General features: G+C 38.4%; 1 protein-coding gene across 4 annotated transcripts in view; it reads right to left on the bottom strand.

Annotated features, from left to right (window-relative positions):
• Positions 1 to 22,862, bottom strand: part of ANKRD44 (ankyrin repeat domain 44) — a 351,473-nt gene that overhangs the window by 146,257 nt on the left and 182,354 nt on the right. For all 4 annotated transcript variants that reach the window (XM_037848889.1, XM_037848890.1, XM_037848888.1 and 1 more), the window contains exon 3: positions 13,484 to 13,562. In XM_037848889.1, coding sequence (XP_037704817.1) covers positions 13,484 to 13,562 — 79 coding nt within the window. The remainder of the gene's footprint in view (positions 1 to 13,483; positions 13,563 to 22,862) is intronic.

Genomic DNA, 22,862 nt, shown 5'->3' on the forward strand with positions numbered 1-22,862 from the left:
TGTACCAAATAAATCTCTCTAAATAACAGTTAAAACCCTGGAATAGTTGTGACTGCTGTAAGAACTTACAATCTAGGATCCTTCACAATAAGCCTTATGAAAATTTGGTTCTCCTGCATCGTCGATTGTCCAATCTCTGCCCATATTCTATCCCCTAATAACCTATACTCTTGAATTCAATTCTCAGCATTTGCTCATTATAGTTAGTTTATTTTAGTAAGGACTTACAATATTTGTCCTTTCATTTCTGGCTTATTTCACTCAACTAAATGCCTGCAAGCTTCATTCACCTAGTTGCATACCAAACAACTTCATTCTTTCTTGCAGCTGCTCAATATTCCATTGTATGAATACACCACAGTTTGCCCTTCTGTTTACAGGTCGATGTACCCATAGGCCACCTCCATCCATTGCAAATTGTGAATACTGCCAAAATAAACACCAGTGTGAAATGCCTATTTCTGTCCCTGCTTTCAGTTCTTCCAAATATGTACCAAATAATGGGGTTGCAGGATCATATGGCCACCCTATATGTAGCTTCCTGTGGAACCACCACACTGCCCTTCAGAGGGGCTGCCCCCTTCTACTTCCCTCCTAACAGTGAATACATGTATCTCTCTCTCCACATTTTCTCCAGGTCTTGTATCTTTCTGTTATTTTTTAAACAGTTTTATTCACACGCCATACAATCCATCCTAAGTGAATAATCAATAGCTCCTAGTATAATCACATAGTTATTCTTTCACCACCACAATCTATATGAGAATATTTCCATTTCTTCTGCAAACAAAGAAGAAAGGAATAAAGAATACATAGAATAAAAAATAAGAAAGGAGATGCAAAAACAAAAAAAATCCCATACCCCTCCATTATATCACCTTCTACTGGCATTTAGCTTTGGTACATTGCCTTTGTTAGAATTAATGGAAGAATATTAACAATGTTACTGTTTAGTATAACCTAGTTTGCACTGATTTTATTTTTCCCATATACCATCCCATTTCAACACCTTGCAATGTTGACATTCATTTGTTCTCCCTCATGTAAGAACATTCTTATATTTGTACATTTAATCACCATCATTGTCCCCTCTAGGTTTTGCTAAGTTATACAGTCCTAGTTTTTACCTTTCTCTTTCCTTCTGGTGTCATACATGGCCCTAGATTTCTTCTTTTATCTGTACTCACACTCAGCTTTGTTCATTTTACTTACAATATTATGCTACCATCAGATAACATTGTGCTATCCATTTCTGGATCTTTACAATCAATCCTGTTGAACATCCTGTATTCCTTTGGCATCAAATGCCCAATCCCTGTGCTCTTTCTATCTCCTAATAACCTGTGTTCTTATCTTTAACTCTCAGTTATAGTTAGTTCATTTTAGTGAGACCATACAGCATTTGTCCTTTTGTTTCTGGCTAATTTCACTCAACATAATGTCCTCAAGGTTGATCCACATTGTTGCATGCATCATGACTTTATTTTGTCTTACAGCTGTGTAATATACCATTGTATGTATATACCACAGTTTGTTTATCCACTCGTCTGTTGATAGACATTTGGGCTGATTCCATCTCTTAGCAATCGTGAATAATGTTGCTAAAAACATTGGTATACAAACATCCGTTCACGTCCTAGCCTTCAGTTCCTCTGAATATATAACCAGTAATAGGATTGCTAGATGTTCCGGTTTGTTAATGCTGCCACTATGCAAAATATCAGCAATGGATTGGTTTTTTTTTTTTTTAAAGGATTTATTCAGGTTCAAATTTAAAGTTCTAAGGCCATAAAAATGTCCAAACTAAAGCACCAACAAGAGGATACCTTCACTGAAGAATGGCTGATGGTGTCCAGAACACCTCTGTCAGCTGGGAAGGCACATAGCTGGTGTCTGCTTGTCCTTTGCTCCCGGGTTATGTTTCAAAATGGCTTTCTCCAAAATGTCTCTGGGCTTGTCTCTCTTAGCTTTTCCAGAGCAAACTTCTGGCTAGCATCTCTTAGCTTAACATCTCCAAATGTCCTTCTGTCCACATCTCCAAGCATCTCTAGGTATCAGCAAGATGCTCCAAAAGTCTCTCTCAGCTGCTCTGAACTCTTTCTGTTTGTGGGCTCTTATAGGACTCCAGTGACTTAATTAAGACCCACCCCGATTTGGTGAGGTCCATATGTCCTTGAAAATAGTTTAATCAAAGGTCTTACCCACAGTTGATTGAGTCACATCTCCATGGAAACAATCAAAAGATTAAAGTCTCCCCTCACAAAACTGCATTAAAGAACATGGCTTTTGGGGGACATAATATATACAAACCAGCACACTGGATCATATGGCAATTCTGTAGTTAGCTTCCTGAGGAACTGCCAAACCGCCTTCCAGAGCAGTTGCACCATTCTACATTCCCAAAACAGTGAATAAGTGTACCTTTTTCTCCACATCCTCTCCAACACTTGTAGTTTTCTGCTTTTTTGATAATGGCCATTCTAGTAGGTGTGAGATGATATCTCATTGTGGTTTTGATTTGCATTTCCCTAATAGCTAGTGAAGGTAAACATCTTTTCATGTTTTTGAACCATTTGCATTTCCTCTTCAGAAAAGTATTTGTCCATGTCTTTTGCAATTTTTTAATTGGCTTGTCTGTCTTTTTGTTGTTGACTTGCAGGATCTCTTTATATATTCTGAATATTAAACCCTTTTCTAATATGTGGTTTCCAAATATTGTTTCCCATTGCATAGGCTGCCTTTTTACTTTCCTGGCAAAGTCCTTTGATGCACAAGAGTATTCAATTTTGAGGAGACCCCATGTATTTATTTCTTCTTTCATTACTCATGCTTTGGGTGTAAGGTCTACGAATCCACCTCCTATTACAAGATCTTTAGGATGCATCCCTACATTTTCTTCTAAAAGTTTTATGGTCTTAGCTGTACTCTTTTCTTTCACATTTGACAATCTAATTATTAAGTGTCTTGGAGTAGGTCTATTTGGATTTATTCTGTTTGGGGTACACTGCGCTTCTTGGACCTGAAATTTTACATCTTTTAAAAGAGTTGGGAAATTTTCAGTGATTATATCCTCCATTATTCTTTCTGCCCCTTTTCTTTCTGGGACATCTGTAACACATATATTTGCATGTTTCATGGTGTCATTCAATTCCCTAAGACCTTGTTCATATTTTTTTCCATTCTTTTCCCTATCTGTTCTTCTGTGTGTAGGATTTCAGATGTTTTGTCCTCTAATCCTCTGATCCTTTCTTCTGCTTCTTCAAATCTGCTGTTGTATGTTCACACTGTTTTTCATCTCTTCTATTGTGCTTTCCATGCCCATAAGTTCTGCCATTTGTTTATTCAAGTTTTTGAGTTCGTCTGTATGGTCGCTGAGTGTCTTCTTTATATCCTTCATCTCTTTTGCCACATTTTCCTTCAAGTCGTTGATTTGATTTAGAAGATTTGTTTAAACATCTTTAATTAGTTGTTTCAACTCCTGTATCTCATTTGGAGTGTTAGTTTCTTCCCTTCACTAAGCCATATCTTGGTATGACTCATGATTTTTTCCTGGTGTTTAGGCATCTGGTTTCCTTCATTTCTTTATTCCAGAGGTTGTTTTCTCTTTTTTTACTTAGGATTTTCTTGTTGGATGGCTTTGTTCTCTATCTGTTCTTTGACATTCAGTTCAACCTATTCTAGATATCTAGTACAGCTGCTGTTTTACTGATCGGAAATTTTCAGCTCCTGTTTTTCTGGTTCTCGCTATGCCTATATGGAACTTTTTTTTTTTAGGAAAGTTTCCTCAGACCGGATCAATCTCAATCAGATTTTCCCAGAAAATACAGGCCCAGGACTCAGGAAGAGGGTGCAATCAGTATCAAGGTTCCCTGGGAATGAGACCGAGGGTTGTCAGTCTTTTCTGTGAAGTCTCTTGATTTTGTTCTTTTTCTATCCTGCCCAGCAGATGGCGCTTGTCAGTCCACAGCTACCCACCTGGGTAAAGTGGTACTGTGCCTTTAATTGTTAGCAGGCCCTGCCCCTGCAATGGGAGTGGTTACACAGAGGCTGAGGCAGAAGGTGGGCTTAAACTGTTTGTTTTCCAGCCCCTGAGGTCTGAGTTCTCTGAATTAGAGCCATCACTTCTGCTGGGCTCTGCCACCTCCCACCCTTGAGGAAAATACACCTTTCAGGGAATAATTTCCTTCACCTGACTAGTTACTTTGTCTCTCAGATACTCCTTAACTCCACCCTTGCCTAGAGCAATGCTGACACCTGAAAAAGCCTGCTGCTTTCTTTATGCTAAAAAGCAAAACAAACAAACCAAAAACACCTCTTCTGGTCTGGTCCCCAGATTCCCAGTTCGCCAGTCAAGAGCCAGAGTTGGTACCCAGCTCTATATGCACCTTTTCTTTGGGAACAGCCCTTTTCTAGTATTCTGCACTCAGCCAACTCCAAACACTTCTGTTTATTTGTTTTTTTCCTGTCAGTCTCACCTCCTCTCTGCTGGGAGAGATCTCTGGGTTCCTATCTTGTTTTCTCTGGGTTTATCTATGCTCAGAGCTTGTATTCAGCAGTCCAAATTTGTTAATTAAATCCACAATTGGAGCTTGGTTAAGCTACCTTCCCTTGCTCCTAGTAGAGACTGTTTCTTTTTACCATGGGGAAGTGACTCCAAAACAGCCTGCCATACTAGTGGGGGAGGGGCACCAGCCTCCACAGATTGTTAGACTTTACCTACAGTTCTGCGCTGTGATCTCAACCCTTTCACCTGTTCCAGACTGGTGTACGATGTGTGTCTGGTCACAGAAGTCCCCCAGTTACTCCAGACAGTTCCTGGAGGTTTACCACCTGCCCTAGAGGACGAATGAAATTCCACACCTCTCTATGCTTCCATCTTGCCCCATATAAAAAGTTTTAAATTTTGCTAAAATAATTCTGTATGTTGTTTATGGATGTATAATAATGAAATAATAGTTTAAAATATGATGCAAGATTGAATCTTAGAGCACAGCTTATCAGGGGAAGGCTTATTGTAATGGTCCCTAGACTGCAAGCTCTTACAGTGGTCACATCTATTCCTGAGTTGTAATGGCTAGCTCCGGTTGTGGGATGCTGATCTCTTTGTGTATGACATGGTCGGTCTCTGGAACTTTGGATCTCTGTGTAACACCTGAAACTCAGAGCTAGAGCTCGGCAGCTATGAAAGTCTGTATTAGCACATACAGCAACTGTTAAAAAAGCTGAAAAAGAGTCCAGACTTCAATTAGAGATATGAATGAAGCAGATCTGGTTAAGACTAAGGCAAATTAGACCAAAGAGTAAAGGATGATTTTGACTGTGTTTTAAATCTTCAACTTCTGTGTGAGACCAATGGAAGAGATGTTTATTTGGTGCAGGATATATATCTTCTACAGCACACTAAATAATTTAACTTGTACAGTCAGTTTATTCAAACACCATAATTACATGGAACTTTGAATAGGAAGTGAGATCTGGTAGGTTTGTACAGATTAGTGTGAAATAGCGACACATCCCAAAGTAATTTGGACAGAGAATAAAAACATATTTGCAGGGTCCCCCTGAGGAGCTGGGGAAAATGCAGAAATGTTGGATGTCCCCACCTGGGTTATTGCTGATATTCTCACAAACATTGAGGACTGACAATTTGGTATGCCAGGCCCTCAATCTTTGGGCTTGCCCCTTTGAGGCTTGTTACTGCAAAGGAGAGGCTAAGCCTGCTTATAATTGTGCATAAGTGTCTCTTCCAGAGAACCTCTTTGTTGCTCAGATGTGGCCCTCTCTCTCTCTAGCTAAGCCAACTCAGCAGGTGAACTCACTGTCCTCCCCAGCTATGTGGGACCAGACTCCCAGAGATGGAAATCTCCCTGGCAACACAGGATATGACTCCCAGGGATGAGCTTAGACCTGGCATCATGGGACTGAGAAAATCTTCTTGACCAAAAGGGGGAAGTGAAATGAAACAAAATAAAGTTTCACTGGTTGAGAGATTTCAAATGGAGTCAAGAGGTCACTGTGGAGGGTATTCTTACACACTATATAGATATCCCTTTTTAGGTTTCAGTGTATTGGAATAGCTAGAAGGAAATACCTGAACTGTCAAACTACAACCTTGATTCTTGAAGATGACTGTGTAACTATGTAGCTTACATGGTGTGACGGTGTGGTTGTGAAAACCTTGTGGTTCACACTCCCTTTATCCAGTGTATGAATGGATGAGTAGAAAAATGGGGACAAAAACTAAATGAAAAATAGGGTGGGATGGGGGGGTGGAATGATTTGAGTGTTCTTTTTTACTTTTATTTTTTATTCTCATTTTTATTCTTTTTGGTGTAAGGAAAATGTTCAAAAATTGATTATAGTGATGAATGCACAGCTATATGACTGTGAACGTGAACACCATGATGATATGTATGTGAATATATCTCAATAAAACTGAATTTAAAAAAATATGACAAAAGAGAACAGATACCAATTCTCTACAGGTTGCCTCTAGGGAAAGAAGGAGGGAAAAGGGATGAAGTAAGGGTACCCAAGGCACTGCAACTGTGTCTTTGATGTTTTATTTTCAGTTAAAAAAGAAAGATATGATGCAAATATGGCAAATGATTAAGATTTCTTAAAGCTTTGTGGAAAACACATGGGTATTCATTATATTATTCTCCATACTATCCTGTATGCTTGAAATATTCTCTAATAAAATATCTTTAAGAAAACTAGTACATTTGAGGTTTTATGTTTCTTAATAAAAATAGGGGTGGGAATACTAAATTGCTTTTCCTTAGACTATTTTTTGTCTGGGTTAATGATCCTTGATAGGAAAACCACAATCCCTATCCCTTCCATATAAAGCAGCCCATATGTCCCTCCTAGGATTTTCCTAAGGCTCATCCAAGTGAGTAAGATTAGAACAAAGAGCTGCCATTGGATTTCTATATACATAGGCTGTACAATCCAATTTTGAAAAGAAGATTTCAAATTAACAACATGTTACTTGCTGGTCTTACTGTTACTTTTTTCTTACTCTCTTCTCTCTTCAAAGTTACAATAACCAACCCCAAAGATAGACTCCTCTGCTACAGAAAAGAGGCAAGGCAAAGCACACACCACCCATAGGTAGTCAAGCTTTAGAATCTTATGGAACCTTTTAGTCTCTCTCTAAACATCATTTTATTATCACATTTTGAATCTAAGCATCTCATCCAGGAGCACCCTCACTGGCCAGACCACCAGGATACTAAAGAGAGCAGGGGGCTGCTCCAGTTTGCTAAAGCTGCCATTATGCAAAACACCAGAAATAGACTGGTTTTTATAAAGGGGTTTTATTTGGTTAGAAATTTACAAGGCATCAACAGAAGGATACCTTCACTGAAAAATGGCCGATGGCATCCAGAACACCTCTGTCAGCTGGGAAGACATGTGGCTGGCGTCTGCTGTTCCTTTGCTCCCAGGTTGTGTTTCAAAATGGCTTTCTCCAAAATGTCTCTGGGTCTCTCTTAGCTCCCCTCTCAGCTCTTGTGCATCCTTGCTTCTTTTTCCCAGGACATTTCTCTCTAAGCATCTGGGGGTCCTCTCTTTGCTTCTCTGGGGCAAACTCTGGGTTTCATCTCTTAGCTTAGCATCTCCAAACATCCTTCTGTCTGCATCTCCCCAGCATCTCCAAGTATCTCTGTTGGCTCCTGTTCCACTTTTCTCTCTCTTTCTAAGCCTCTTAAAGGACTCCAGTGAATCTAATTAAGAGCCATCTTGAATGGGTGGTGCCACACCTCCATGGAAATAATCTAATCAAAAGGTTTCACCCATACTGTGTGAGTCACATCTCCATGGAAACAACCTAATCCAAATATCCCACAAGACTGGAGTAAAAGAACATATCTTTCGTGGAGGACATAATATATCCAAACTGGCACAGGGGCCATGTATGTAGTTACATGCCCAGACTTGTGTCCATCTGCTTTTGCAACTGCAAGTCCAATCCTTTCTTTCTCTCTGTCTCTCTCTCTGTGTCTCTCTTCCCTTCTCTTCTCTTCCCTTCCCTTTCTCTTTCACATATGTGCAACATACTTTTGTTTGTGCATCAAAATTCTCTATAACATGTTTCTAAAGGAAGTAACTAAGAGTGAATGTTAAAGCCAATCTTCAAGGATGTTCTATGAAAGGTCAGCCATAAAAGTAAAATACTGAAAACAACTTCAGGGTTAGACAAAGAAGCCCTGAGATCATGACCCGACAAGCATTATATAATTGTGTGCTATAATCAGAGCAGAGTCAGGGTCTAAAAGACCAAAGGGCATCTGCCACTGGCACAGTTCTAAGCACAGAGAAAAACTAACAAATAGTTGCTATTTTAAAGATGCTTCCTGGTTGAAAGAGATCCAGCAATATCTCCTCAACTGAACTGGCTTAGACAGAAGTAATAAAAATTTGCCTTTCTCAGTGAACAGCAACAAACCTATTTTACTTCATTTTTTAATCATAAAAATAATACGTGAATGTAGTCTTCTTCTAAAAAAAATAAGATTGTTACATATATAATTAAGGCCCCCTTGATTATCACCCCTATTTTTAGAGTCAAACCCATTTACTCCCTCAAGTTAAGGACTGCTCTGAGTTTGGAACATCAGCTTTCAATTGCTTTTACGTCTTCATTTGCAAATATGTGTATTCATTAAAAATCTGGAGAATTAAACCAGGTGATCAGCAGAACGTTCATTGTAATATTCTTTTTGTATATTTAAAATATTATAGAACAAATTTAAAAAGAAAACATACAGCATTGTTTTGTATGTTTTTACATAAATTGTATTATATTGTGCTAGCATTCTAAATTTCCTTATTTCACTGAACAATATATTTTTTATATCTACCCTTGTTGACACTTAGAAAATGACTCCACTCCTTTTAATTGCTATGTGTATTCCACCATATAAATACACCACATTTTTTACATTCCCTCTATTGATGGGAACTTAAATTGTTTCCAACATTTCATTATTTGAATGATGTCATGAACATCCATAAAACAATACCTTGTGCAAATGTGCAAGTATTTGTCCAGAATGAGTAATGAGAAACGGACTTTCAGCGTCATATAGAATGCACACTTTTGGTTTTAATAGGTACTGTCAACCCTCAAAAGTGTGCTAATTTACACAATCACAATGTATAAGACTGTTTAGTTTCTCCACATCCTCATGAATACTTGATGTTATCAGTCATTTTAAATTTTGCAAATCCATCTGGAAGAAAAGGGCATCTCGCTGCATTTTCCTATTTAGTAATAAGGTTAGGCATCTTCTAATATGTTACTTGCTGTATGTAATTCATTTTTTGAGAATTATTGTTCATATTCTTTGCTTGTTTTCCCCCATTTTTCTAACCGATTTTTTTCCTATTAATATGTATATATTTTTTTTTTTTCTGGAAATTTTTAGTTTTATGTAGATGCAACTGTGGCTTTTAATATCAAGATTCTGCCAGGGAGAGAAATAAACCGACCCAGAGGCGCTTGTGCCGCAAAGCATGCTGGGATCGCAGAGCAGCACAATCGGCGTTTCCGAGCTTCTTCGAATCACTTGAGGAATTTAAAGATAATTAGAAATCTAGGAAATAGCTTTTTTCAGTCACGGTTTAAATCCTCCATTTCTCCACTTATACTTCTCAAGAAGATAGAATAGGCAGCTGCCACGAAAACTGCCTCTTTCCCCAACAACAAAAATAACTGTTACAAAAGCAGAGTTACAGGAACGGAGACCCAGGCAGAGTTTCATCAGTGTCATCTCCGGCTGCTGCCTTCCTCATCCTTTTCCTCTGAACGCGTTCCAGAGTCTTGTTTACATGTCAGGGGGAGCTCTGAATTGAATATTTATAACTGATTTTTCTAAAGGAAGCGTCGCATTATTTACCTGCCTGTCGGGCGCCATTGTGCACGGCACAATGAAGGACACGGTCCGCATGTGTAATGATTTAAAGGCAAATGCTTTTTACCCAAGGACATTTTAAAATAAAATAAAATAAGCGCCAGCCTACGCCGATTGTTCAGAAATAAAAGTCCAGCCGAAACTATCAGGCACAAACTCTAATTACAAATTAAATACATTCTTCATCTTAATCCTATTACCTCTTAATTTTATTTTCCTAGAAATCAGGAATAAAGAGTACTTTGAGCATATTTTCCAGAGGCAGTATTTCTGTTCTCTTAACCTTGTCATCCAGGAAGCAGTGAAAGGAAAAGAAAAGAAGCAATGGGAATGGTGGTTCAAGTGACTGAAAATCTTATAGGACAAAGAGGACAATTGAGTCTGAAAGACAGGTTTTCCCAAATTTTGACTTTTAATTGTAGAAATAAAAACACATGAAAGATAATATGACTTGATCATATGATCATATGACCAGTTTGCTACTGGTTTTTTTTTTTTTAGCAAACACACAAAATCTTATTATAGCACAGGAGCACTATTCTTCCAAGTAATTACTCTAGAAAAGTACATGATAATTCCAAGTATGTAACAATTGCTCAAAACAGTTTTGAAGTCCCAGTTGGAGATGCCTTTAAAGCCAGTTTACACACTCATGAGAAAATGGAGCATTACTTTATAATTGAACCACATTTGGGGACCAAAATCAGCACTGCCTCGTTTAATTATCTCTCTTTCAGTAGATAAAAAATCAGATTCATCCTTGATTGTCATGCATAGAAAAACTAAAAGAATGATGTGCTACTGGCTCCTGAGGGAATTTGCATTGAGAGTGGTAATCACATTTTGAAAAATCACAGGAAATAATTTTGCAGGAATACCACGTTTGGTGGCATGAGTCCTAAAATACTTTATTTTTTACTTAGTAGTTACATCACACAAACACGCTAATAACCCTTACTCAACACTAGAGTCTTCTTATAGGATATTGTTACTGTGGTCATTTCTCTGTGTGTTCTGCAACCGTATCTCATCCTAGTCTCTTACACACCTACCCCTGATTGGTTCACATTGATCTCATTCATACATCTCTGGGCAAATGACTTAACAGCACTTGACCTTCTCTCTGCCTTAATCGTGACTTGGCTGGTTCCTAAACAGAAGCTAGAGTCATGGAGAGAGAAGGGGTGGTGGAGGGAGAATAAAGACAAAATTTGGACTGACAGTTAAAAGGTGGTGAAATTTGCAAGGCCTGAATTTCTTCCCAAACCCTCAACCTCCCCATCTGCTCAGAGGCATTCTGGGTTCCATCTGCCTGGCTATCAGGAGATAATGTCGGTAGGAATGTAGTAGGCTTGGATTACACTATGCTCTGTAAGTTAATACAACAGAGAATACAGATGTAATGGGGTGTTCTGGCAAGGACAAATTATTTGTCCAACATGGGAATCATTAGCATCTCACTCATTATTAAATTGGAAAACAGTTTGGTTGGATTCCCTAAAGGGTCAGCTGCCAGATGCAAATACAGAGATGAAATCAACACACTCTTACAACATTTCTTTAGGAATATACTGTATGAATTGGATTAAGGGGCTTTCAGAGAAAATAAAAGCCATGCAAATCCCAAGAGTTTGTCTAAGCTTCCACAGTTGAGTAAAATTTCTGAAGAACTTTCCCACTGTTCTCCCCTGCCCTAAGTCTTCCTAATTTGATGGGGCTGGATTTTGGATTGGTGGGGGCAGCATGAGGAGAAATTTCATAGCAAGTGTGACCCAGAATTATACTAGAGACATTAATAGTTGAGTGATTTCAAGGCCAAACAGGTGGACAGATCAAAATACATGAAATAACTGAGTCTCTCCCAGCTGTACAGAATCAGCCAGTTAACGACAGGCTGGTGGATTCCATGTTCATGTGATGATGATATGAAACAAAGTTTCTCAAACAATCACCAGCTCCCTCACCTTAGGAAAATGAATGAATCAACTTCATGCTGCAGAATTAAAACCTTCCCTTTCAGAGGGCAGGGTTGGGTCGGGGTGGGGTCTGAGACGAAGTTTTGAGTTTGCATATTCACCAAATGAACATTTCCCTGATACTTTGAGAGTTCTCTTAATACAGCATTTGAGCAAAGCGTATTGCTGTCTGGGACAAAGAGGTGTCATTCCACAGAATTCTTTATTTTACACTGTGCACCGATTCTGATTCTACCTATAATTTTTCCACAGGCCAAATTTCAACTGCTAGGCAACAGGTCATGTGTTTTGGCTCTTAGCCAAAGTCTGTGCCAGAACCAAATAATACACATTTGTTTGAAACACTATTTAGACAGTCAGAAGAAAGGCCTGTTCTCAAGAGCACAAGGAATGCCACAACGGACCTAACCTAAGCTTCATGCAACTGCTCAGAAGGAGCATGGGACACACATATCTTAGGACACAGAACACTCGCTCAGTGGGAAAACTCACTTCAAGAAAGTGAAAACAATGAAAATAAGGGCAATGTGAATCTTCTTTGAGTACCACACAGCCCAGTTCTTATTTCTTTTCTACAATGTTCTCCCCGTCTCTGCATGAATACCTGTATTGGCTCCTACCTTGGTATAACTTACTTTGGAATTCCACAGTTTCCCTTTCCTACTGCAAACAAAGGCAAAATCTTATTTTTGGCCTTTTGCATATTATGTGGGAAGAGGCATTTCCTCCAGATGTGAATCTCCCCAAGCAAAAAGGAGGAGGAAAACAGATAGCCTGTCTGCATACAGTCTACAGTGAGACCCAAGATCGTGCTCAGATTCATTTCAAAGATTTGTCTAGTAGTCAATAGAGAAAGCACATAATGGTTTTGGAAACCAGTTTGGTGAGATATACTGAGTATACAGATTTATAAAAATGAATGCATTGTCATTTTAAAATGTAATATTTAAAATCATAGAAAAATAAAATATTATAATAAATATCAAGGTACACACCAACCAGATTTAAAACATTTGCTATATTTGCTTCAATCGTTTTTAAAATAAATAAAATATAGAGTTGCAGTCCCTTTTACAGCCTTCCCTGATGGCATTTCTCATTTACTCTGCCTCTGTAGAGGTAATCACTATCCAGAAATTGATGTGCTTTGTTTCCATGCATGTTTTTATATTTTTACCCTATAGTGATATATCCATAAATAAAACAAATATTGTTTTGCAGCACAATTTAAATATATGTACACTCACATATGGATATTGTGTGTGTGTTCAGGCAGACATTAAGGAATTGGTTTTCTTTTCTTTATTCTTTTTACAATTAAAAAATCAAAATGTACTGAATGTGTCTACAATGCTGGGCCTGATTAGACCACCAGGAATCAGACTTTCAAAGCAAAAGTTTTGATGGATAAGTCATTTTTCAATAAGAACAACTTCTTGCATTGTCTTTCCTATACAGATAAAATCACTGATCAAATAAACTTTCATGAGCATAAAAAAGAAATTTTATTTGGGTTCTTTATAGCAGTTAATCTGATAAGTTTAATCCTTTACCTGCAGCTGATTTTTGAGCACAGTGGTTATTTACCTGACAGAATCAGGAGTTCAATGATCTCAGCATCTCCCAGAAATGCAGCCACATGAAGGGGAGTTCGCTTCTCAGAATCCTGAAACAAACAATGCAAAGATATGCACAGGTCAGTGGCAGTTTGAGATGCTTTCGTAGACATATTAAGACACGCCACTCATTCTGGGGTTAACGCTTGTGGAAGAGAGTGAAGGCCAAACATCTACTCAGGTGAGTTCTGATTATAGATTTTCTCTTAGTATACCCAAAGTCACATGTATAAAGATTCCTTTTTCTGCGTCTGTGCATAGTGTTTTCCTCCCTAATCTTTTTTGTTGAAACCAGCTCAGGTCAAGGACAGACCATCATGTACTGGATGATGAATTTCAACGTATTTTGAAACCTTCAGTATGGTAAAAAAATAAAAATAAAAATAAAAATTCAAACCTTCCTACCTACCTTAACAACATGGTTCAAAGCTTTCAATGAGTTATTTTCTTTCTAAAGAAACATACTAGAATTGTTCATAAGGACAGTAAACATAAGTACAGTCATTTTCTCCTTTCTAGCCCAATTACCTCTTGCCTAGACCACTGTCCATTCAGGTAATATTCATTGAATGCCCATTATATGCCAGGAACCAGATTCTGGGGGTACAGGAGGGATCACAAAAGGCCCGGTCCCTGACCTCAAGAAGTTTAGATTCAAACAGGGAAGCCAACCATTGCCATGTAAACAAACACATAAAATCGTTTTAGATGCTGATGAAGGCTATGACAAAACTAAAATGGAAATGGGATCAAGTGATGGGGGGATGTGAATTAGATTATTAGAGTGGTTAGGTAAGGCCTGTCCGAGGAAATTGACATTTAAGCCAAGAGCTGAGGTACATAAAACTATTAAATAAATTAAGAACTTCCTCAAGACCCCGCAGGTCCAAGATCAGAATCCAGGCCTGCCAGACTCCAATACATCCTTGGTAAGGTGTTTATCACATGATGCTGAGAGGCAGCATGATAACAGGCAAAAGAAAAAATATTACTTCCTCACCTATCAATTAGCACTAATAACATTTACCTTAGAGGACTAGGTAAGTAAGGTAAGCAAAGCCTGAGGCACAGGGCTTGGAGCACAGCAAATGTTTCATGCATAGTCATTATTATCATCAGCAGAGACAGTGTATGATCTCCCCACCCCCTCAGAGACTGAGAACTCTCTTAGGGTAGAGAACCAGGTATGAGAACCAGGCCCTACTCCCCTTCATCCCCATGGTCACAGCATACAAGACACTTAGCAAAATCTGGCTGAATTGAGCTAGTCTACACACATAGCCTCTTCCACAAACTTCCACTACTCCAGAACAATGGTAACTGAAGCCTGTATACAGTCTTGGGGATTTTCTCATAAAACTAGCATGTATTGCAGTTTCATGATTCTTGGATTTGCTGTTGATTTTAAACATGATTCCTAGCATCAACTGATTATACAATTGACCTAACAACCCTTGATTAGCCCAAGGATATTATTCTGTTTTCTGACAGTTCAGGCTCTCAGCATCTCCTCTGTTTCTTCCAAACTATTGCTTTTAGTCATTTCATGACTCTCTAGCACCTAAAACAGATGGCAGGCAACGGACATGACAAGAATTTGTTAAGAGGTCTGGTAAGTAGTTTTTACAAAGGGTTGGGCTAATATTAACTGGCTAAAAAGGGGGTTTTGAATTAGTTGGGAGATTACTTTGTCTATGTAGGTTTACAGGCAGTTACTATGGATCAGTGGGAATAGGCCAGCCATGCAACTATAAAATTTTGGTATATATTGGGAAATTCACTAGAATATACAATATAGTCAACCCCAGGATGACTATATCATCCTATCTTAGAAACTAAAGATTTGATATTTGAAATCATGTTGTTTATTTGAGAATCAAGTGCATTAATTTGTATAATGAATAATGCACATAACACAAATGTTTTTTCAAGTCTTCTATTGATATCCCTAAAGTACTTTCCATTTTCAGCCTCATGTTACTGTCAATTCCCCACTAGATACACTTAAAAGTTTCTTGGGTCTAGTGATAAAACTTATGTAATTATATGTTCTTCTGTGAATTGAATTGGTTCCAGAGTTTGGTTCAGCAAACTAAGCCTTACAGAAGTGATTTAAATAAGGACTAACCCAACCCAAATTAATTATGACTTCATCTGACCTGAAGCAAAGTCAATGCTCTGTTTGAGAACTTGGCCTCAAATAAAAAGCCAAAAGATCTCCAACATCCCTCCCTGTCCTGCAAATCTTGTTGGCCTGTCATTATATGACTGGCTTTGCTAACTTCTGTGCCCCTTTATGATACAACTTGTTCAAACCAAAGCTTCTGTAATATAAAAAGGGTGTGTTTACATGAGATCATATTGTAAAAATTCTTGCTTGTGAATCCCAATGATCCTGTTAATATGCATTTACAGTTTTGTTGTAGCTTCCAGGACAGCTATGTAAAGTGATTTTCTCCTTTCATGACATAACAGACAGGTAACTGCAGAGAGGATCTGTACTCTTTTCATTCTCCAAAGCCACAGAACCATATAAGTAACTATATGTGCTATTAAGATCTTAGCCAAAATAAAAATGCATTTCCACTATTGAGACGAGACCAAGGGTTGCTAACACCTGCTCTCTAGCAAAGAGCTTGAGCCATTATGCAAGGATCATGGGTTAAGGGGTGAAGGACTGTACCTCAGAAATCACCATACTCAATAAGGTGAAATCAACCAGGAGGCTGAAGGTCATCCTTCTGCCTAAATATAAGGCCATTCTACTTTGCAACAAGCTGAATACATGGAGTAGGAGATGCCATGGTAGAAGAAGGAGGTGAAAGTCTCTGGGAAAAGAGAATGCTAGTAATAATACTAACACAAATTGGTTCTAGGCCAATGATAATCCCAGCGTGCTAGAAGAAGAAACAAAACTTATCTGGTAATTATGGAGTGCTTTTAATTTATTTTTCAAAATGCCTTCTCATCTATTCTATACTTGAATCTCATAACATTCCTATTGGGGAGAAGTGCCTTTCACAATGGTGTTCTTAAGTCTTGTTATCACCATTTAAAATATAAGGAATTTGAGCCCTGGGCAGGCTGTATGACCTGCCCAACAAAACAAATGGATGACAATGAATTAGACGCCCTGGCTCCCAATCTGACAACTTTTTTCTTTATAAAAATGTCAGAAAGAGCTTCATCTTAGAATTTGCCTAGATAGTCTAAAAACTTTTCCACTCTAAAATCCAAGAAATCCTGGGGGAAAAGTAACAAATATATAATAAACATCCTTTTAAGTGAGCTTACAGGAAATTAAAGTAAATAGTCTGAAACGAATAAAATGAAAACCAAAGAACACATGAGCTTATACTGACTGCAAAGTATATACTTACACTGGAGAAGTCAATAAACCAGGGGTCTTGGATTTAACACTTGCTCAGGGACAGGAGATGAGGGGAGACCTAGAATGGAGACCCTCACATAAAGAAAGAAGTGGTCTTGAAGAAAGGCCCTTGATGTAAAATGGTGAGCACACAGGCAGGTGTTAGCCTGGGTTCTTGGTGAGGGAAGGATAATGTTTCCACTGACTATCTGCATATTGAGTCAGCTCTCATGTGGTCTGGGGTTTTGAATTCACACCACCTCCTTGGCCCAGGAACTTTTAAGCGAAAACATAGCCATAAAAATTGGCTCTAGGCAGATGATACCCCCAAGGTACCTAGAAGAAGAAACAAAACCTTTCCGGAGAGGCGTACTCTTGATGCAGGCAACCGAGGACACCCACAGATTAAACCCTCACTGAAGATGAGCTCACAAGCCTAAGTGAGCCACGAGACCAATGTGAAAACAACTCACCCTAAGCAGGAGTCAGCAGGCATAATAACCAGCAAGAACTTGAGATAATGGAAGAATCAGATAGAGATCATGAATAACGTTTAAAATCATTTAAGACATGAAAGGACTTAAAAACCCAAGGGAAAACACAAAACACTTTGATAAAAATGGATGAAATTTTGGGGAAGGTATGAAGGAATAGTTATGGGAAGTCACACCAATTCATGATGCTAGCAATCATCTAAGACTTTAGTCCAAGACCGATGAAAAAAGGAAGAATACGAAAGGAAGGATAGGAAAAGAATAAATAAGCATAGTGACTTTGGGGGACTTTACAGTGATGATTTACAGCCATTACCCAGCCTTAATATTTACTGAGAGGCCATTACACATCAGGCATTCTGGTAGGCATTAGGGAAACAAAATGAAAACCATCCAGTCCCTAACCCGAAAGAAACGTTCCATCCAATTATCAGCTTTCAATTTTAGTGCATCAGAAAAAAGGGCACTAGCAGGGCAATGGCAATTAGTGATATTCTTGATAGTAAATGATTTTTTAAAATCATCACACACAATGAGACCAATGTCTTATTGAATTCTGCCCCCAAAAACCATCCAATTCTGAGCTGCACTGGCAGGAGGTCTAAACTGACAAGAAAAGCCCTCTTCTGGATTAGGAAATAAACACATCTTTCCCAGGACTCCCTAGAGGCCTACCTACTCCAACTTATCTGGCAACCCTGGAAGCCCTGGGCCAGACTTCCAGGTCAGTCACAGAGCCCAGCCTATGTTTTACAGGCTGACTTAGGAGCAGTTTCTGGATCAAAATTAGAACCCAGGACCAGACCAAAACCAGAGTGGTATTCAGGCACAGTGGCTCAGCTAAGTGCTTTGTGGCATTTGCATTCACTTCCATCTTTTGCCCAAGTGGACTCTGTCGTGGTCATGATCAGCAACCGATGTGTGGTCATGAAGGTCTTTACAATATCCATGAATACAAGAGGGAAAAAGTAATTCAAAACCAAGACAGTAACATCAACACACAACAGAACTGGCTCACCAGTGATTTTTAAAAACTGCCCAAGTATCACAAAGAGGATATACTAGTGTTTCTTTTCCATCACTTAGTAGCTCCAATAGACCTTTGCAAACAGATTAGGACCCATGACAAGATCCATGTTTCCAGAAGGAGGGTAAACCCTCCCTTTCTATGAATAGACAGATACACATGGCCAGCTGCTGTCTGAGCTAAATTTGCACTATGTCAGAGAGAGATCAGGCAGAGGAAGTTTCTAAGCTGTCTGTTTACCAAAGAAGAAGCAGATGAAAGAAAACAGGGGAACTTGAAGCCTTTACAATGAGTTTGACATAGGCAGAGAGGCCATTCTGGCAGCTAAAACCACTGTGTGAACACGCAGAGTAAGGAGGCACCCCAACCTCTATTTTGAAGATGAAGAATTGTTTATTACATGCTTCGGAAATTCTCAGCTAGAAATACATGATCTAATCTGCACTATAAGTATCTGTCATACACTAAAACAAACATCCCTCCCTAAATATAAATATCTTACATACTGAGACAGACAGATGGAGCAATAATATTATGAAAACAAGCCCTGCAACACCTTCCTGTCATAAAATACACAAATTAAGTTGCAGCTGTCAATCCAAACACCTACTGAAATCAAAGGAGTTGGGAAATAATTGACAACTTATACCCAAGGAGCTTAATGTGATATTGAACAGAGACCACTAGAGGCAAGAAGATAACTAAAGAAACTCTGAACATAAAATAGGTTCCTTCAAGATATTTCAATCATGTGAAGAAAAGAGTCAAAGGTATAGCACAGAATTAACTCAAATAAGATGCAAAATGGGGCAGATGCTCAGTCGGAAAGTGGGGATTGAAAGGAAGACATAAAGAGGAAAGGAAAGAAATGGAGAAAAATCAAAGATCATGTTCCTTTGTGAAATTTTTGTTTACTTTCAATTTCTAACATCTCGTAAATACAGAGAAGTGCTGAATACAATATAACAGAACTGTATGTGCCCAATAGCAAAATCAAGCATGTTAACACTTCTGTATCTGCTTCAGAACTCAATTTTTAAAAAAACAGCTACAGTGTAAAGTGTCATGAATGTTGCAACTTACTTGCAAATGGTTCAGAAAATAACTTGAAATATTTGTGTATATCAGTGTGCAAGGGTGTGAATGTGCATGTGTACATGTGGGTGTGTATGTGTGTGTTAGGTTGTTTTCCACACTTCACTATTACAAACGGTGCCACAACATACACCTTTGTACATGTCTTTCTGTGCATATGTGCGAGGATTTCTCTAGCACAGATACCAGGAAGTGGAAGTGCTGGATCTTAGGGTGTATGTATGTTCTACTTTACGAGACATTGCTAAATAGCTTTCAAAAGTAGTCTTACCAATTTACACTCCCTCCAGCCACATGAGTTCCTTTTCCCAACATCCTTGCCAACATTTGATATTATCAGTCTTATCATTCTTTGCCAATATGATGTGCCTGACATGGTCTTTAATTGTTGCTTTAATTTGCATTTCATTACATAGAAGTGAGGTTAAGATTCTTCTCATGTGTTTATTAAAAGTTCTGACATCTTCAGCTGTGAACTGTCTGTACATATCCTCTACCATTTTTCTACTGAGTCACTAATCTTTTTCTAATGATGTGCAGAGTTCTTTATAATGTTTAACTCAACATTCAATGAAAAGTCAACTTACTCCTTCACCCTGACACGTCAGAGATGGGTCAATGTTGAGTCCAAGTCACCATAAAAGAAAAATTTTAATTTACAACCATTATCCATCTTTCATTCATGTACTATCCCATGGAGCTGGATTTTTCTTGGCTAGTTTTCTATGACTCAAACGTGACAGCAAATCTCCACCCACCATCAAGCAACTATCAATCTGTTGGTGTTTTCACCCATTTGAATGTAAACATAGTACAGTTTGCTATATCCAAAAATGTTCAAATTGTAAGCTCAGATCTCAAAACTATATCTAACTCTCGAAAGCTGCACTTGAAAGAAGCACTCAATAGAATTTAAAATGAAGATACAATAAAAGAAATGAGAACACCAAAGACATTTTTATTATATCTGCCTTAGGTAACTAGCCACTGGATATTTTTATTGCACTAGTTTTAAAAAAGAAAATAATGCATATTAAGCAAAATATGAATCAAAGATTTTATATTTTCTAATTTAATCCTTAAAACAATGCTGTGAATTATTTACCATCCTATTTTACAGCTAACGATCCTGATACTTTGAGATGATAAGTAACTTGTCCAGAGTCACACAGCTAGCAAGTGGTAAAACCAGGATTCAAAACTAGATATGAATCCATTATTCACATCTTGCTGATACTGAGTAGTTACAAGCCAGAGTAAACAATATGAAAATTATTGTTCATTACAATTATTATTTTTGCTCTAATACTCTAGACCCCAGGAAAAATTCTTGTAAGTAAAAAGTATAAGCAGGCAAGAGGAAAGTTGAACAACTAACACTACCTGATTTTAAGATGTATTATAAAGCTATCAGTGCAAAAAAGGGCAAATAGATCAATGGAACAGAATAGTGATTCCAGAAATAAACCAACAATTATATGGAACAAGTGAGTTTCAAAAAAGTTGTGAAGGCAATTCATTGGTAAAGGATAACCTTGTCAGTAAGTGGTGCTGGTGCTGGAACAATCAGATAGCCACATGCAAAAAAAAAACTGAACTTTGATTCATATCTTGTATCCTAGGCAAAAATTAAATCAAATTGAATCATAGAACTAAATGTAAAACTTTAAATTATAACATTTCTAAAAGTAAACATGGGAGAAATCCTTTGTGACCTTGGGTTAGGCAAAGAAAATGTCATTCTTACATATGACTCCTCAGCATGATCCATAAAAGAACAACGCAATAAATTGTGCTTCATCAAAATTAAAAACTTCTGCTTTTTGAAAGACAATGTTAAAAGAATGAAAAACAGGGGAAGATGGTGGAGTAGGAAGCTGCAGCACTCATTCCTCCTTCAAAAACAGCTGGTGGACAGGCAGAAACTTCTGAAACAACTGTTCTGGGGCTCCAGAAGCCAGGGGAGCATTGTACAGCATCCAGGGAGGAGTGAGACAAAGAGGCTGAGGCACTGTGGTAAAAAAAAAACTGGAGTAAAGCACTCAGTGGCAACTACCAGCACCGATCCCCCACTCTTGGGGCTAGCCTCTGTGGTCGGGTTCCTGGCTGGATGCTGTAGATGAAGAGGGATGTGGAAGTGTTCTTCCCCAAGAACAGGGCGGCACATGGCTGAGTACTACTCGTGGCTTTTGATCAGTAAATTGGGATCACTGGGTCCCAGCTTTTAGCCATGGATTTAGCCCATCCTGGACAGGGACCACCAGTCACGGTGTCAACTCCATTCCTGACAATGGTGAAGGTAGTGGAAGTTCAAAGACACAGGACCCCCTTAAGGCTATGGGGAAGAGTTTGCTGAAAAGCAACATCTGCTGGGCAGACCAGGAAAGCACACCTTCAGAGAGCCATCAAAAAAGCCTTTTGGAGTCTTTCCTGACCCTCTCCCCAGGGCCCTTTGGAACTGGTCTGCACCCCCTTTGGGGGTCCCTGTCCCTGTTTTGGCTGGAAAATAGTGACTTGGGAAATTCATCTCTGGGATGACCCTCCTCTCAGAATTGGCTCTCTAAGCAAAAGCAGCTAGAGGCAATGAAAGAAGAGTTAAAACAAACAAACAAACAAACAACAACAACAACAAAAAAAAACAACTGAGGCAAAACAAAAATACACAGAACATATCAGGATTCCCAGAGAAGGAAGAGAGGAAAGGAAGCTTTCCCCTGGAGGTGAAACAATTGCACAAATAGTGCAATCTTAAAAATCGTACCATGTACCCAGGACAAGAATCAGATGAAGAAGAAATGAAAAATCTAATCAGTTAAATTTGGGCAATTCTTAAGGTCTAGAATAAGTTGAACCAAGTGTCAAAGAAGAGCTTAACACAAAGCCAGTCAATAATAATTCCTTAAGCAAGAGAGAAAAACTGGCCTTCAGAGTAAACTCATCAAGATAATCAGATGCCTATAAATCAGCCAAAAATTACAAGCCATACTAAGAAACAGGAAGATATGGCCCAGTCAAGGCAACAAATTAAAACTTCAGAGGAGATACAGAATTTGGAACAACTTATCAAAGAAGTACAAACAAATCTCCTAAATCAATTCAAGGAGATCAAGGATATCACTAAAGAGATAAAGGAAATTAGGAAGACATTGTGTGAGCATAAAGAAGAATTTGAAAATATAAACAGAAAAATAACAGAAATTATGGGGATGAAAGGCACAATAGAAGAGATTAAAATACATAGAGGCACACAACAGCAGATTTGAACAGGCAGAAGAAAGAATCAGCAAATTAGAAGATAGGACAATTGAAATCTCACAGACAGAAGAACAGGTAGAGAAAAGAATGGAAAAAACTGAGCAGGGTC

This window comes from Choloepus didactylus, chromosome 9, assembly GCF_015220235.1.
Source record: "Choloepus didactylus isolate mChoDid1 chromosome 9, mChoDid1.pri, whole genome shotgun sequence".
NCBI lineage: Eukaryota > Metazoa > Chordata > Mammalia > Pilosa > Megalonychidae > Choloepus > Choloepus didactylus.